The following is an 18,656-nucleotide window of genomic DNA, read 5'->3' as shown; positions in this document are numbered from 1 at the left end:
TCATGTGACCTGAAAGTACATCAACCATCTTAATAAGCAACATGGAAACTCATGACAGTACGAAGACCTTTAAAAAGTTTTTGTAAAGATGAGTCAATGACACCACAATAAAACCTACAGAATCAACTATGGGCCCTGTAGGAGTTCACAGAGACTAAATGGTCAACCAGGGAGCATTAATGGGACAGACCTAGCCTGTCTGCATATAGGTTAACAGCTGTGTAGCTTGGTCTTCACGTGGGAACCCTAACAGCAGGAGCAGGGGCTGTCTGCCTTTGGGACCTTTGGGATCCTACTGGGCTGTCTCACTTAGCCTTAGTAGGAGAGGATGCAGCTAGTTTTACTGTAACTTGCTATACCAGGACTGGGTAATGTCCATGGGATATATGAAGGGAAAAGAAGGAAAAGTAGATGAGGTGTTGGTGGTGGGAGGAGGAGCTGGAAGTAGAGAAGGGAGGGGAAACTGAAGTTGGGTTGTAAAGTTAATTAATTAATTAATTAGTTAATTAATAGAAAAAATGGCAAAACATTAAAATTTTACCATGGGTTGTAAATGAGTAAGGAACTAGATAGAGAAAGCAGCCAAGCTATTTGGTACAGTGTAGTTCAAAATAGTAAATGTATTGAAGCAAGTGGGATGTAGAAGACTTTGGGGACCTTGAACTGCTTGTCTCTTCTGGCTTGTACAGTAGAAGTAGCAGCTCCTCTGTGTCTTCTGAGTTTGGGTCAAGTACTGACCTTCTTGGAGCTCTCGGTGGTATAAGCCTTTTTACACTTCTCAGGTAGGGCATCTAGCTTGTTTTATGTTGTTTTTTGGTTTCCTTTGTTTTGTTTGGGATTTTATGTTATTGACTTGCCAGTGTCACTTACTCTGGACTATGTCATTCCTTATGTTCCAACCATGGCTGTTGTTCATATCAGGAACTGTTCTTTATAAGACACATGCCTGCCGGTATGTGCAGGCTCTCTAAGGGTAAGGAGTCATCCTCCAGTTGCCTGTCTTTCCTAACTCCAAGTGTGAGTTGACATCCACTTTTTCTAGCATTATCCCCAGATGGCACACTTTCTACAAGTCTCTACATATTTACCTTCCCACCAATTCCCTGCCTCAATCAATTATTGTTGTACATTTCATGTGGAATATCCTAGGGATGCTGAGGTCACACAACAACATCCTAGGGACACTGAGGACACTCAACAATATCTTGGCAGCAGAGAAACAGTGTCTTATTGCTGACAGATCAAATCATAGCTGTTGCTGATCATGTTGTACATCTGTGATTTCTGTGAGCCGATGAGCTAGCGGTTAAGCTTTACTCCACCTCTCCTAGTACAGCATAGCATCTCAAACATGAATCATGTTGTCAGGGAACTGGGATCTGCTATTGGCCCTTGGTAACTGAAATTTGTACTGCTGGAACCATACACAGATAGACTGTTTATAAAATGTAAGGACTTACAATTATTTTATAATTTACAATGCCAACTAATAGCCTAGGACTTCCATCTGCTTCTCACCTAGAAAATGAAGGGGAGAAATGAAATTGGTCATTTCTAATTCCCTTCTCAAACTTCACCATTGGTTTTTATTTCTGCCTTCTAATTTTACGTTTCTTCAGTGTTTATGAAGATGCCGCTACTCGCTAAGAGAAAACACACACACAGAGCTGCAGCACAACAGGCCTGGCAAGCACCTAGGAGCCCAAAGGTGTGTTTATTATCTCATTCATAAGGACAATACCCACCACCATATAAGAACGTAAATGCAGGCAGTTCTGCCTTTCGAAGATATTAGTCTCTAGAATAAAACTGGATGTGAGTCCATCCTATTATTATCACATGCATAAATATTTAAGCCAATCTGTCAGAATAGTAGACAATTATTCTTGTTTTAGAATAGAATTTATTATTGGTGGTGACACAACATGATTGGGAATCTAAATCTATTTTAGAGGATTTGTTCATGACACATTCACATAGTAAAACTTTAAATAGCCATCACACACCATGTTGCATAGTAATATGACCATTGGATTAAATACATAGAACAAGTACATAAAGCAGTGAGTCCATTCACCCAGAAAGTGTACCCAGGAATGCATTCTAAGAACAGTGCATCTTAGGCTGATTTCTGTCTTTTCTGCTATGTATATATTATATAATTTTGCATATGGTAATCCAATATAAATTCTATACTTTTTCAAGTAAACTTATAAAAACTGAAACTCATATAGAAGAAAATGGGGTAACCCATATATCCAACTGGGTGAACTTTCACACAGAAGACACAATTCTTGGAAATATCAACAACATTACCAACTAGAAGAACAGAATAGGAGGCTTGTGAGTATTCAGCCCTAATGTGACATATATGTATATATACATAGGTATATAAAATACATATATTATATATATAACATATATATATACAAAATGTACATATAAGTACATGTTATATACACATATATTATATATACAATATAGAGATACACGCACACATAACCTCATCATTCAAGGCTCAAGGGTCTAGCAGAAGGGAGCTAGAAGTGTTGGAGGGCGTTTTCCAGACACAGCAGGACAGATGTACATATGAACTCTCAGGGACTTTAACAGTTTGGACACAATTTACAGAGCTAAAGCCAGCCAGACAAACCCCCATCATGGACAAGGGGAGAATCCATTGGCATTTGATTGCTGATGGGAAAGGAAGAGTCAGTTTTCTTTAATGGTGTGACAACTTGTATATCAACCATCCTTCAGGGTAGGCCTTACACATGAGGGTAGATTTACCAACACAAACTGGATTCAGTGAGGAGAAAGAGAGGGAGGAGGAGAGAGAAAAGGAGGTGGAATTGGAAATAGGGTGGTTAGGAAACTGGGAGGAAGTGGAAGAGGGGGTGAACATGATCGAAGTATACAGCATGGAATTCTCAAAGAATAAAAGTATTATTTTTAAAAAAGAAAAGAAAGAAAACCATGGCCTAAACATTTCTCATGGCCCATCTGTGTTTATCTTCCTCTTAAAATGAGGACCAACAATAAATCTCTATAGAAGCAAACTCACACAATGTGCCCCACCCTCTCCTGTGACTTAAGATTGTGAGTTTTTAAATGTTAGCCTCTTGGTGTATTTGGTCTTTGTATCTCATGTTGTGAGTTTGTGAACCCCAAATCATGTCAAAGATTGGGGGCATACCCATGCAAACTAAAAAGCAGCAGTGCATACTCACTCTCCAACATGAGGGTCGATGGCAGTTACCTCAGTCACCCCATATTCACATGTCAGAACCATGCTGTAGCTGACAGCAAGGCATCTTCAGGAAGGAAAAAGTGGGGGAAAGGCTGAGGAAAGAAAGAGGACAGAAAAAGAGAGCAGGGAGGAAGGAGGAAGGCAGACTAGCTTCAGGAATTAGAACCTCACATTTTTAATTTCACATACAACCTTTCATCCTAAAGCAATAGCTTAAAAGGTCCTGATGGACATGCCTGCTCATAACTAACTATCCATGAATCAATGGCATATTGATGAGCTTTGAAAGTGTCATTAATTACTCCCAAGATTTAGTGGGTTAGCATCATGGCAGTTCTGCAGCTGACAGTAACTGTGTGTTAGAATCCTCAGCTGGCTCAGCCAGTCCCAGTTCTCACAGACTTGTGGTCTGCTGGTATCCATAGCTTCTCTAACGTGGGTGATGGTGGTCCAGGTGATGGCTTGGTCCTGCGTTCACTGGCCAGGTAATTAGTGCTGAATCATTGTGTAGGGTTGCCACAGGTTTCAAAGAGCAGCAACATGCTAAAGCTTAATGCAAAAGGGCTCAAGAACCTTTTGCAATGACTCTCTGGCTAGTCAAGCACAGGCAGTGCAAAGGGAGAAAGAAGCTTGACTGAAGAAGAAGAAATGAGGCAGGGAGAAGGGACAAATTGGTGGCCATTTTTGCCATAGAATGTTTAAAGTTGTCTCGATTTTTATACAATTAATTCATCACTCTATAATCCACAAATACACTACTGTTTTCCTACTTGATACCAAGACACTAATGGTTTAAAGTATAGTGAAATGACAGTAGGCCACAGAGACACGAGCTAATATATGTCTGTACAGTTTCAAAGTTTCTCCTCTTTCTACACCACCTGCTTTCTGATGGATGGCTACTATGCCTGTCTTATCTGGTTCCATACACTAAGCATTTCAGTCTTCAGACTTTGTGATTCCATCTGTTGTCATCTTCCTTTTGCTTAGAGCCATTCTTTTAACATGTCAGTCTGTTGGTGGGAAACCGTCCAGCTTTTGTGCATCTGAAGAAAACATCCTCACTTTCCCTAAATCTTTAACATATCCTTTCTCTGGTAGACAACTTCAGCTTGACAGACTTGCAGTACACTGAAGACAAGGCTGCTCCATTGATCACTTGCATTCTTTCCAAAGTGAGGTTAGCTGTCATCCGTTCATTTGCTCTTTTTGTGTGTCCTGGGGCTTTGTGGGTTGTAGTTAGTTAGTTATTTGGGACTATTTCTTCTTGGTTGTAAATAATCTGAGCAGCTTTTGTTGTTGTTTTAGTATCCTTCTCTCTCTCTCTCTCTCTCTCTCTCTCTCTCTCTCCTTCCCTCCCTCCCTCCTTCCCTCCCTCCCTCCCTCCTTCTCTCTCTCCCTCTCCTCCTCCCTCTCATACTCTCCACCTTCCCCTTGGTCTCCCCTTCTCCCTCTCCCTATCTCTCTGCCCCTCATTCTCCTCATCTTTCTCTCCCTCCTCTCCAGATTTCTAAGCAGGATTACACTCTGTAGCCGAGACAGGCCTAGCTTGTCTTTATATCCCTTTATATCCCAGGCTAGTCTTGAGTTTATGGTATTCCTCCTGTTTCAACTCCAATCTGGAAAGTTTTGGCTGTACTTGTACAAATATTTCTCTCCCTCTTCCTTCCCCCTACCTAAAGGTAAAGTACATATGAAATTTTCTTAGAATTTCCTCATGATCAAGCAAGATCTTCACTGTACTCTATCAAGAAATTGGTGTCTGGCCTCACTCATGGAAACAGGTACTATTCCCAGCCTGTGAGAACATTGGTGCTTTTACCTTTAATTCTCTCAGATGGGTCATTCCATAATCAACCTCTCCCTAACTCACTCACAGGGGCCTCTTAAGTTTTTAGAGACCGCCTTATCTTGCCTCCAGGTGTCCTGTTCTGAAGACTGAAGCCCAAGGCAGCCATCAAGGTACTCCCTTGCCTGCTCCTTGCTCCTTGTAGATCACAGTTTTTACTGTCTGCCATCCAGGATTAATAAAGTCAGGATTTTACTGTCTGCCATCAAGGATTAATAATTAATAAAATTATTGTCAAATATCTTTTGACAAAGTTGTTAGTTCGAGGTAGGAGACTAAATCTAGCTCCTATTATGACATTGTGGCCAGAAACAGGACCGTGTAAGGCCCACTGTGGGTTTTGTTGCTTTTCTGGGATGATTTGATGCTTATGTCTGCCAGCCACTAAAAAACATCCATGCATGAACTCTCTGGGTGAATGTTCTGCTCATCTGTATATTGGAGTAGCACCAGCCTTGCTTTCTTCACAGGGAATATACTACGTGTGTGTGTGTGTGTGTGTGTTTGTGTGTATGAATACATATATATATATGTATATATATATATATATATACACTATACATATAAATTCTCTATGCACCTTTTAACACATTGTGACATCATTTCCCCTTTTAGGTTTTTCATTATCAATGTCAATAATATTTTGACTTTTTTGAGGTTAGCACAGTCAAATCTCAACATATCCACTAATATTATATGTCCATTTTAAGATAATTTTGCAAATCCAAGGCCATAAAGATATCTTTCCCCACATGTTTAATTCCATTTCCTTGTCTTACCCTTCCCATGGCAATCTATAGCCAAGCGGAACTGAATTTTAGATAACAAATGTAATACCTCTCAAACCCCTACTGCCCTGAATTCCAGCTAATTTATCTCCAATTGACCTTAAAGCCATTTCTTGCTGTTTTAACACTCTGGATAATATCCTTCCTGGTGAGCCTGCATTTGGTATTTTTGCTGTTTTTTTTTTTTTTCTTTCAAGTTCTAGGAGACTAAGGAGAATGCTAACCGGCTTGACACATCTATGAATCACTTCACATCTCAAGAGAAAGAGCTACGCCCAACACCAGGCAAAGTCCTCTGTGTCTCCCTTCCACTCCTGTCTTGTCCCTGAGACCTGATTCTCTCCAGTGTCCTTTAGACAATATTCTTCTCTGCATTTAAACATATTCAATTCAGTATTTTATCCAGCTTTTCCTTCCCCTAGGAGAAAAGTATGTTTCTGAAAGTCCTACCCATTGAACTTAGCCAAAGCCAAATAACCTTAACAAGCAACGGAAAACCAAGGATAGGACTAGTACTCCTTGCTGGCAAAACCTTTTAACATTAAAGAGGCATTTGCTTTACTTTCATATTATAAGTCTTTGATATTATTGTATAGTATAATACAAATTGGCTCTGGAAGGAGTTCCAGTGATGGAGTTGCCTTAGTAGAGTTCTAAGTAGTGGCAACACAGTTTACAGAAGGAAAAAGACACATTGTTATATAACCCATGTTTAAGTATTTTTTAACTATATTGATAGGATAATAGGTGATTTCCATTGGATATGGGATATATTTATTTGAAAACTAGACCATTCTTTTAAACACATACTTAAAAATTTAATCTTCTATATGTCAGGGTGCCTTGAATAAAGGCATTCATTTACAATAGCATATAGTCTCAAGGTGTCCCACTATACAAACCCACTGCACATGGCTATGTTTCTCTGTACAAACACATTGCACATAGATGTGGGTCTCTGTATAAACATGCTACACATGGATGTGGGTCTCTGTACACTCCACACAGGTGTGAGTCTCTGTCCAAACATACTGCACATGGCCGTGGGTCTCTGTAGAAACACACCGTGGTCTAGTCTGTGCCCGCCTAAGATCTGGCAATGCCTCTCACCCTCTAATATTCAGCCTGTCTCCCAGCATCACCTTCCTGCGTGCCAATACTGACAGTGCATATGTTGCATGCCATCTGTCTCCTTGCTTCAGTATAGAAGACTTCTTCAAAGATGGCCCATTTCCTCTCATGTAACCTAGTATTCCCACCCTTAAAGGGTGTCCCTAAGCATATGGGTTGTTCATCTTGTCACTTCCGAGGACACCTGGTGAACCCAGTTCCACCACTGCAGTTCTCTGGTACTCCTATTAAAATAGTGTTGCTATAAGTGAAGTTTGCTTTAATATATTTAATCTGGTACATCCAACACATAGTTTTAACATGTTACTGAGAACAAAATTTAATGAAATTGATTTCATTTTACTAATAAGTCTTTTACTAATAAGTCTTGAAAACAAGGTATGTGTTTCATATTTATAGAATATTTTTTCAGAAATGTTCATCAAAACTATTTCATCTGCCTTTAGTGTTCCTAAGATATATAAGGTTAACAGCACACCCACCCAAGCTGTTGTGAACCTAATAAGGTTTCCCAATAGCTGAACCATTGTTGAAATGAAATGAAAGGTGTCCCACTATACAAACCCACTGCACATTTCATTGAAATGAAATCAAATTGGTTAAAATTAAAAAGCCACTTGGCTATAATTTGGTTGCTACACCTCAGGGATACTTAATAGCCACACGTGGCTCATGTCACAAACACATCAATCACATTATAGCACTAGAAGCTTCTTCTTCAGTTTAGCTCTATGATGGAGTAGTCTCCCAAGAGCTAGTCACCACATACCAGCTAAACTTCCCACAGTGAATACAGGGAAAGAAAACTCTCCTAGGAAAACCTTACCTGCCACTTCATTATAGTCCACTGGATAAAACTATCCAGAGTCATCAGTTACACTAAGTTACAGCTACACCTTAGAAGGGCATACAAGGGTATCCTAGTATCATTTAAATTTACTACACTTGTTTAGCACACACACACACACACACACACACAGGTGGATATTTTTAATAAACGATATGTAATAATAAATAACTTTTAATAAAGAATCTGTCAGACATCACTACTGCACCGGGTCCGTGAATGCTGCAAGTATGTATAAAGTTTTATTTCTGCATCAATAAACAAGGAAGTTCAGTCTATGATCCTGCAGATAATCTACATACTGAGGAAGTTAGGCTGGGTTTCAAAGGGAGAGAAATCTTTAATTCCTGAGCTAAAGCTAGTTTAGAGACTGCCAATACTGGCTGCAGACATCCAGGATACAATAAACTGAACCTTTGGCATCTCCGCTCCAGTGCCTTAAATCAGGAACTTCAGTTCACAGAATCGAAACAGCTTCTACACTAGACCTCCCTGCTTGAAAAGTTCAGGCTGAACAAATTTCACAATTAACTTCAGCCACTCTCTTAGGCCACCATTCTTAAATTAAGTATGGGGGTATGGGGTGGGTAAAGAATTAGAGCCATTCAAAAAATGTCAAGATGAGTTATCTGCACACAGGGTGCCTTTTATGAGCCAATTGCATTGCTACTTCACGAGCTGCCATTTCATGTTATCTTGGTCACACTACCAGAACACATTTAAGAATGTCAGCACAAAAGGCAGAGAGGGACATGCTCTGTCAGGTGGTCAGAAACTGATACTGATATTGCAAATGTGGTAAGAGAAGACAGTTAAGCTATACTGTCCAAATGCACAAGACATAAACAGTTTTATAGCTAGTTATCAAGAATTCAGAATGCATGGCAACCTCTCAGACAATGAAGTCAACTATGGTATGGCCATGGAAGACAAGAATTAGTCTAAGGACCTTACTTACGCCCTGTGAAACAGGTCCCCCTGGAGTTGCTATTTGTGCCACCAAGGCTGGGGAATACTTTCTGACAACACTATGCTATTAATAGTGTGATAACATATTAAATGAACTGAAATGACTCAAAGTTGAAGTAATATAACAAAAAGATTTCCACATGCCCTCTACTCAAGGCCAGGGATAATTATGGAAGAAGAGGTTGTAAGGCTGTAAGAGAAAGAAGTACTGGGCATCTTCATGAACCATTATTTGCTGGACATGATGGGGTCATTGCAAACACAACTCACGACTATGACTGCACAGGCTCAAGGCAGCTGAACTCCCAGTGTGGACATGCAAGGGGCTTATGAATCTCCCCATAGCTGAGAAGCTACTAGTAATTGATGGCTGCTGGGAAGGGAGAGCAAGTTTCCTTCAGGAATAATCTTTCTTTTCCTGAAAGATTAACCTGCAGCAGGAGGTGGTTTTACATCCATGTACATGCAGACAGCACTAACTGGACTAATAGAGTCATAGGAGGGACAGACTAGCAGAAGAAGAAAAGTGGAAGGAAAGGGAGGAATTGGAGGAGAGAAACGGGGAAAAGATTGGATCGAAACATTATATGCGTACAAAACAATATATATATGATTATATATATATATAATTTAATATATATATTAAAACTTCTCAGCAAAAACACATTGCATAAAGTTTAAAATATTTCTAAATGATTTCAATGAAATCACATCTCATGTAATTGGAAATAATGAGACTTCTCCGGAAATTTGCAGACTCAACCAGAAATCAAACCACTTCGAAGCTGATAGGTTAGGATATCTATAAACCACATCATCCAGACAGACATGTGACCTGACCTCTCGTTAGTATAGCGTGAAGACCTTGTCTCTGGCTTTTGTCAACAGAGCTGTGGGACACCACTGTGCTTGACATCCCTGTGCTGTGCTCCAGCCCTTGACTTCAAAGTAAGTTAACATCCTTAACACTTTATATTTTCCAGCAGTTCATTAAAGACAATAATAGTTCTAGTGCTGAAAAAAGATGTGTCTAGAATTGTTTTTTTTAGGAATATGATAATATGAATAAAATGAGTGTGGGCTACAGCAGTGAGGTAGACTAACACTAGCTAGAAAAGATGCTTCATCAATACAGAGATAGGGAGGCAGGTGACAACAATAGAGGGATTCAAGGAGGTACACAACACCGGCAAGTGAAACGAACTGGTATCGAGGACGTGTATAATGAGTCACTGTGTGGTTTGGGTGAGCCTTTAAGCATTATTTTAATTATCAGAAAGAAAGCTAGGGAGACATCTCAGTCAGTACAATACTTGCCTTGCAAGCATGTAGACCCCAGTCTCATCTCTAGAACAAAGACAAAAAAGCTGGGTGCAGTGGCACATGTTCTTAAATCCAGCACTCTTTGGTTGGCTAGCCAGCTAGCCTGTCTTACACACACACACACACACACACACACACACACACACACACACACGTATATCCATTAAAAGAATACATTGAGTGATCCTCCCCTTATATACAGTCTAGGACTTCATATGAGAACAAACAGGCACAGGGTATGTATGCACAGTGAGGGAAGAAGACAGGAGTTAAAGGGTAAGACCCTCCAGTGTTCAGTCCTACACATCTTAACACTATCTCCTCATCCAACACCATGTTCTCTTCCATGAACATGTTCCAAGGATGGGGCTGGGCTTCCTCTTAGGGGTAGGAAAACAGCCCAGAGTGGGAAGCCAAGGTTTCTTTCAGTGGTTATGGAGAAAATGAAACAATATATTCCTGATATCAATTCAAAGGATAAGCAAGGAGAGCTGGTACCCAAAGGGAACCCGCAGGAGTCAGTCTCCAGCATATTCTCTGCTTGGACATCTGCTAAAGAAAAAATGGAGGAAGCAGATGAAACCAGATGGCTGGTTACACTGTCAAAGGTAAGAACTATGGGAGGTGACCTGGAAAGGTGGATCAGCAGTTACCAACACCTGCTGCTTTTGAAAAGGACCCAAGTCAGTTCCTAGCACCTGCCTTAGGTGACTCACAACTATGTATGACTCCAGCTCTAAGAGATCTGCTGCCCTCAACCTCCATGGGCACCTGCACACAGTGGTGCACATAAATATACAGAGGCACACATACATACATGTAAACTTTTAAAAAGTTATGTTTTTAGGCTATAAGAGTTGGGGTAGAACTAAAGTATCAATGCTGCTATGTTCGCTGGGTTTGCCATGAGGATTTGCAATCATGTTCCACACGTTCGGCAGATGGATCCTCATACTGAGGGTAAACAGTAGCTACTGCCTGAGAATCAGGGAGAGTTGAGAAACTGCAGAACATGTGCCTAGCATGTATGAGACCCTAGTTCAGTTCTCTTCATCACAAATTATCCTCGTAAATTCCTCATCATAAGTAGCCAGAGAAGGGGACAATCACTGGTTCACCCAAGTACTTCCTAAAAGCCTCTCCTCACTGAGATGAGCTGGGGCTACCAGCTTGATCTTGATGGTTTTCGGTATACTTGTTAATTTTTAATTCAAGAAACAGACCGAGGACTTATGATATCTGCCCAAAGTGTTACAAAAGGGTCTCCTACTACTATAAAGGTATTAAACAGGGAAGAGTTGGGGTTGGGGTTAAAATTTACAGAAAATATTAGTATCTTGTGCTTATTGCTCCACGGAATTAATACTGTGAGCGCACATGTTTACTGTGTTTGAGGTGCTGTGCATAAAAGAAAGACAGCATTGTCCTCTTATAGACTTACATGCATTTATTTTCCATGCAGGAATTTTGAGCTGGTATTATAAGCATTTGAACTTGAAATGTCTTTGGGACTCAAGAGGTTAATGGAACAGCTTTCCTCTTAAAACTCCACCCATTGGTCATGAGGACATCTGTGAGGATTATTGGAGTGTAAGTATGGTGATGATGATTATGTTTGAAATTAGATTTTTTTTAAAGAATCTAATTGTGTGCTGCATAAATATGCAAAGCATGGACATAACCCAACTGGGGGGATTTTTTTCACAGAGACAACTCAGAGAAAGCATGAAGACAAAATGAAAGACTCCTGAAAATGTTGTCTGTGTTGACTAACAACTCTAATATTGGTAGAAATATCTCATGTGTATGGAGCAATAAGAATAGTTATTCAGTTCAATCCTCAAAGTTAAATTATAACCAAAGAAAAATAATCACTATAATTACTATATCTAGCCAGCAGCAAAATGCACATTGTATCAATAAACTACATTGTAAACAGATAAAGGTTTCTCAGAGAATGCATGAAAGCATCTAAAGAAAAACTTTTGCTTTTCTAAGGTATATAAACTTCACAATGATAAAGCACGAACTTCAGTCTAGAGATTAACACCGTGCCCATAGGAGTGGCCAGCAACACTTTTATAACCTTAGATTAGTGGAGACTATGAGTCTGAGGGACAGCAACATCTTTTAGATGTTCCCAGGAGGACCTTTTCAGAAGTGGCACAGTTTGTATCTGCTCTGAGATCTCAGATTACACGAGATAATATAAGTGTTCCTTTTGCTCTCACTTTTGATGCATGGATCTGGGATCAGGTGGTACGCCTCTTTTGCATGGACAGGGGAATGCAGAGGGTGAGAGGGCAGGCCTAGTCTTTGCCCCAGGATGCTATGCCACCTTTTGCTTAGCGCCAGGGCAGTTGCTCCTGCTACTCCCCCCACCCCCCAGCTCAGCCTCTCATTTCCCTCTCTCTGTTGCTACATTAAGAAATTTAAATGCAGATTTTCTAGTTCCTGGCACATGCGATGTGACAGATGGCATCTGATAATGATGGAGAAACTGGGACACTTAGCTAATCGGCAAAGCAAAGGACTTCCAAAACCATTACCTGTGTCGGCTGTGCTCCCTTGGAGAGAATGTCCAGTAAGTCTGCAGAGGAGATGAAGTAGAAGCGAGGGAACATGACCCGCTTGGTTTCCAGGTACTCAGACAGGGCTTTTTCACAAAGAGAGAGCCTGCATGAACAGAGACCCTTCTTAAGCATGTCCTGAGCTTCCATCCCTGACACCCACCATTACTCCGTTCAACTAGGAAGCTGTTTCACAGCTTCCCACCTCCACCTTCAATATCCTGCTTACAAACAGGACACAACCAGGCAGGCAAAAGGGGGACACACATACACACTCCTACACTGTTATATACAGACACAGGTTTATGGTACTTATTGCTTCTCCTGACGAAGACTGCATTTGACATTGCTCAACCAAAGCACGAGTCCCATAGTAAGCTACACCTGGGTGAAAGCCCTATCCCCAGTGGATGTCTGTAGAACACAAGTGACTTTGACCTGTTCTGGCATTCAGGGGACTCATGAGATCCAGAACTGCTTTCACAGTATTATCCAAAGTCCTAGCCATTGACTAAATACTAACAACTGCATCCTATCCAGAAGCATCTTGTCTGAATGACTATTTTTCTTGTTTTAAAGCAAAAGACTGGGGAGCCAGGAAAGGGGAAATCATTTGAAATGTAAATAAAGAATATATCAAATAAAAAAATAAATAAAATAAAATTTAAAAAAAAGCAAAAGACCGAATGTTCTTGTGGATGCTTCTGTGGATTTTATGTTAATGTGACATTACAGACGACCCTTAGGAAAAGGATTTTGAAAGCACTGAGATGTTTCCTAAGGGTAATATACAGTTGAGAGAAAGTATGAAGCAGGCAAGGTAGCTCACATCTATAATGTAGCACTTGGAAAGCTGAGGTGGAAGGATCCTTATAAGTTCAATGATATTCTGGAATCAAAACTACCAAAAATAACAAAGGAGGGAACAATGAGATGATGTGTGAGATAAGGGGAAATGAATGGGAATATACTTTATTATATATAACATATACATGCATATACATATATACATACATATACATACACACATGTATACACATACACACACATTGACTAAAGGACTATGAACAAGTGAGAGCTGTTCTGGCTTTTGGCACACAGTTGGTGTTTAATCAGCATATGCAGAAGAATATAATGAAAGAATTGATCAGTTATCAGGAACCTGACACACAAGGCAACTAGAGAGCACAGAGCAATATCTATTTCATGTGGTTAAATATCACTAGAATATGAAAGAAGCATGTGTCAACTGATTGCTCTGCTCCTTTCTTACCTGTGCTGAAAATCTTTAAGTTTCTCATAGAGTTGGGGTTTGCATGTTGCTTCTAAGACCTTTTTTATTTTGGCTGTCTTGAACATTAACTCCTATATAAAAGTATAGCATAGGCATTAGAAATTCATCCTTTTTCCTTACATAGAGAGGGTTTAAAATTTCAGAGTGCAACAGGTGAGTGAATGGTATTCAGGAGACACTAGAGATGCCTGGTACCATGCTTGTTTCTGTATAAAACACGGTGATTGTTAGTGTAACTTTGCTGAACAATCATACCTGTTTGCCTTCATAGCATCTTCATGCCACAATGACAGCCTCAAGCAATTGATATAGAGATGACAAAATTTGTAAAAACATAAAATTTCACTTTTCTGATTCCTAAGTACTGAAATGCACAAATTGCATCTTATAAATCTAACATGGTATATATTTTTAACTGTTGTGTTTTATATGGATTTGAATGTTGTGAAACCTTTACTATAACAGAACAGGCCTGTCTCTGTCAAACCTTAAATTCAGCATCTACTTCATCAAATCTTCTGGCATCTTCCACAAGCTGGAGTCGAATATCTTCTGAACAAACAAAGATGCTTTCCAGGTGAGACCAGGTTCGCTGGACTTGCATCCAAGTAAAGATAACTGTGTCGGCTATATTTAGCTTGTTTTGCCAGCTTAGGACTTGTTCGATGAAGTATTCCACGTACTTGCTCTGAAGAAGAGTCTGCAACTGAACCTAAAAGGCAGTCAGGCACTTGACAGCAGATGCCTAGGGGATTCAGAGTCATGATCAATGCTGCCCCGCTTGCTTCTATGTTCTTGCACCTTACAAGGAACCCAGACAGGCTCTATCAAACTTTTACAAAATAAGCCAAAGAATGTATAGCTTGCTGACATATCCAACCCAAGAAATGAGATGTATTTAACATGTCTTCTACAAGAAGGTCATGCCCTTCTGCATAGGCAAAATCTATATTGGGGCTGGGAAGACAGCTCAGTCCATAAAGTACTTGTTTTGAGATCATAAGGACCTGAGTTTGCATCCCCACAAGCTCCCACATAAAGAAAGCTAGGTGTGGTGGCACAGTCGTAATATCACAGCATGGAAATAGGCAGAGACATGCAAATCCCAAGGGCTCAGTGGCCAGCCCCGCCTAGCCAGCTAGTCCCGAGTCCCCGTGAGAAACTCTATCTCAGGGGGAAAAAAGAATAAATAAAGATGACTGCCACCAAATGTGTATTAAGGGAAGCTTTCAAAATTATTCTGTCCTCACTTAGTCCCTAGGTGTGTGTGTGTGTGTGTGTGTGTGTGTGTGTGTGTGTGTGTGTGTGAGAGAGAGAGAGAGAGAGAGAGAGAGAGAGAGAGAGAGAGAGAGAGACAGAGCAAGCTTGCATGTAGGTGTGTATGCATGTAGATCTCAAAAAGTAAAACTTCCCCATAGCTTCCTCTTCCCTCTCAGCCAAGTGCTATGCTCTACAGCCAACTTGTCACCAAGACTTGCAGGCAACAGTGTGACAGTCACCTCTCAACATGCTGACACTGAAATCTTAGGACTTTACTGCACAGTGACCTCTGGTTCTACTTCACTCTAAGGGTTTAATATATGTAATTTCTCTTTGAAGTAAAATCCCACCCTTGGTTTCTATGCAATATCATGTTTACTTTTTCCCTGTTCACTGTCTCTTACCCTTCCCCATCTGTTCTGTTGTTCACCAAATGCAGCCTCTGTCGAGGTGCTAGGCCATGTCTCCTTTCTCTCTATCCAGTTCACTGGATACCGACAATGGCCTCCCAACCCTCATGCTACACTGAGTCTTTTTGCTGGTCTCTGGTTGACTTTTGCCTTTAGAGAAATGATGCTCACACCAAATCGGCCCAGAATCTCGGTGCTCCTGGGCTCTAAGTTTATGGCTTATCACAGTGACACTCATTTCTTTCTTAGATGTTCTCATCCACATTTCTTCCCACAAAGGTCTCAAGAGATGCCCACATCTTTGCTTTTTAATGTAAGCCATATATTCTGTGTTCATATGTGTCTCCAGGCTTACTGTTCCATACTCCCATGGGGAAAGTAAAAATGTATATTCAAAGAAATCCAAAACAGTTGGCCCTCGAAAGGTGGCTGCTTTCTGATGTCCCAGACACCACTAACATCATTGGTCCCACTATATAGCTGTCCTTTCCTGGTGGTCATTTTTTGGCCAGTCTATCCTTTAAGGCCAGACTAAGCATCATCACCTCCCAAGGAGCCTGACACTCTCACACTCCAATTGGAAGGCCTCTGCATCTCATTGGCCTTTGAGAAGTCTGTCTTTCCATAGCCTTGTAGGAGAGTTTCTGTCTTCTCTAGACTTCTAAGAGTCAGTCTGTCTATTCTTAATCTCCTAGGAGTCTGACTGTCTTGTCTCTCCTTAGTATTCTAGGGGTCAGTCTGTCTTTCCTTAGCTTCTGAGAGTCTGTCTCTCCTTAGTCTCTTAGGAGTCTGTCTGTCTCTCCTTAGTCTCTGGGAGTTTGTCTGTCTCTCCTTAGTCTTCTGGAAGTCTGTCTGTCTCTTAATCTCCTAGGAGTCTGTCTCTTCTTAGTATTCTAGAGGACGCCTTTGTGGCATCTGCTTTCTGAACTACAAGTCCCCTAAGAGCATGTCTTCATACTTTGAATGCCAAAGGATCCCACACCTGGAGCCTGGCATGAGTAGGAGCTCAGTAAGCAAATGAATACAACTTTGTATGTGATTTTGAAAAATCAATATCTAAAATTGTTAATTAAAGTCTATTAAAAAATCTATTTTACCTGGTTGTGCTCTAGAGTCTCAAAAAGCTGTTCATCAGACTTCAGCAGTGGGGTGCCTGTTCTATGGTGAGCCTCATAAGAAAATTCCAGGGCTTCCCAGGTGTGGCTGACATCAGTGATAACCTAGTAATTAGAAGGACCTGTTAATTAAAGTGGGTCCGCATCAAATTTAGGTCCAATATCTCAACCATGACTTAGAATTCCAAAAAGCTTAGTATTAATGTTAATATTTATAAATAGATTATAATTATAAATTATGAATAAGTATTTATAAATGATTAAAATTAACATCAATAATTTTTCAAATGTGGCTGGCCTTTCTTTCTCATGGTGACAAGACTGGCCTGTCACTGCAAAAGACTGAACATCACAGTAACACTATTCTATTGGATCTAAGTTTTACATCCTGTTCCCTGAAGGGATACACGTACGAGAAGGTTTAAAAGGCCACACTAAGGGCAGATATGAATATCTGAATATGAATATATGGACATGTATTAGTTGGCATGAGATAGGTAAAGGTAGGGTCTGAAGGTAAATCTCAGGCTCCTAAACAGTCCTAGGTAAGTTAATTAATTACCTTCCTATTCCTCCGTGTCCCCTTCTATACACCAGAAATAATAACTACTCAGTATTATGAAAGGCATACTGTGTTAACTCAGCACTTAAGAGTGGTGCTTGCTGCGAAGGAAGAGATACACAGTTGGGCCTTCCCCTATCACCAGGGCTGACCCTCCTGTTGCTGTGTGTCCTTTGCCTTTGAGTAATCCTGTATCCTGCCCAGGGCACCCAGTGGCAGAGGAAAAACTTGAATATATGCTTTCACACTCCCAGGCCAGTGAGCGCGACTAAATGGCTTCTCTGTAGAAGCATAAGTCAGCAGGTGTTGGCGAGGATGTGGAGAAAGAGGAACACTCCTCCACTGCTGGTGGGATTGCAAGATGGTGCAACCACTTTGGAAATCAGTCTGGCGGTTCCTCAGAAAACTGGGCATGACACTTCCTGAGGACCCTGTTATACCACTCCTGGGCATATACCCAGAGGATTCCCCAGCATGCAATAAGGACACATGCTCTACTATGTTCATAGCAGCCCTATTTGTAGTAGCCAGAAGCTGGAAAGAACCCAGGTGTCTTCAACAGAGGAATGGATACAAAAAATGTGGTATATTTTCACAATGGAGTACTATTCAGCCATTAGAAACAATGAATTAATGAAATTCTTAGACAAATGGATGGAGCTGGAGAACATCATAAGTGAGGTAACCCAGTCTCAAAAGATCAATCATGGCATGCACTCACTGATAAGTGGATATTATCCTAGAAACTTTGAATATCCAAGACATAATCCACATATTAAATGATGTCCAAAAAGAATGGAGGAGTGGCCCCTGGTTCTAGAAAGACTCAGTGCAAGAGTATAGGGGAATTCCAGAACAGGGAAGTGGGAAGGGGTACATGGAGGAACAGGGGGAGGGAAGAGGGCTTATGGGACTTGCGGGGAGTGGGGACCCAGAAAAAGGGAAATCATTTGAAATGTAAATAAAAAATATATCAATAAAAAAAAAGAAGCACAAGCCCAGCACCATGGCAGAGAGCAGTGCCTGAGGATGCTACCTTCTCTGTACCCAGCTCCTTCACAGCCTTATCCACAATGTCTCTCACATCATCTTCTACCCGGTGCAGCTGCACTGCCAGCAGGTCTGACAGCGTTGTGCTGTCATTTATTGAGAATCTGACCTGATTAGGAAGAAAGAGAGGCAGATTTTATTTAATGATGGTTCCTGAAAGATGTGGTGATAAAGTCATTCCCTCTCAGCACATGGCTCCTGAGCCTTCATCTGCAGTCACATCTGCAGAATCTCGGGG

The 18,656-nt window shown here is 40.7% G+C and overlaps 1 protein-coding gene across 1 annotated transcript in view; it reads right to left on the bottom strand.

Moving 5' to 3' along the window:
- Dnah11 (dynein axonemal heavy chain 11) overlaps positions 1 to 18,656 on the bottom strand; it is a 297,877-nt gene that overhangs the window by 206,841 nt on the left and 72,380 nt on the right. Inside the window, exons 24-28 of the mRNA XM_052184825.1 lie at positions 18,405 to 18,527; positions 16,789 to 16,911; positions 14,509 to 14,733; positions 14,001 to 14,092; positions 12,707 to 12,833 (exon numbers count right to left, since the gene is read on the bottom strand). Coding sequence (XP_052040785.1) covers positions 12,707 to 12,833; positions 14,001 to 14,092; positions 14,509 to 14,733; positions 16,789 to 16,911; positions 18,405 to 18,527 — 690 coding nt within the window. The remainder of the gene's footprint in view (positions 1 to 12,706; positions 12,834 to 14,000; positions 14,093 to 14,508; positions 14,734 to 16,788; positions 16,912 to 18,404; positions 18,528 to 18,656) is intronic.

The sequence above is a fragment of the Apodemus sylvaticus genome, chromosome 6 (genome assembly GCF_947179515.1).
Source record: "Apodemus sylvaticus chromosome 6, mApoSyl1.1, whole genome shotgun sequence".
Classification (NCBI taxonomy): domain Eukaryota; kingdom Metazoa; phylum Chordata; class Mammalia; order Rodentia; family Muridae; genus Apodemus; species Apodemus sylvaticus.
Note: the sequence above shows the minus strand (reverse complement) of the source record. Positions and strands in the feature narration are given on the sequence as shown.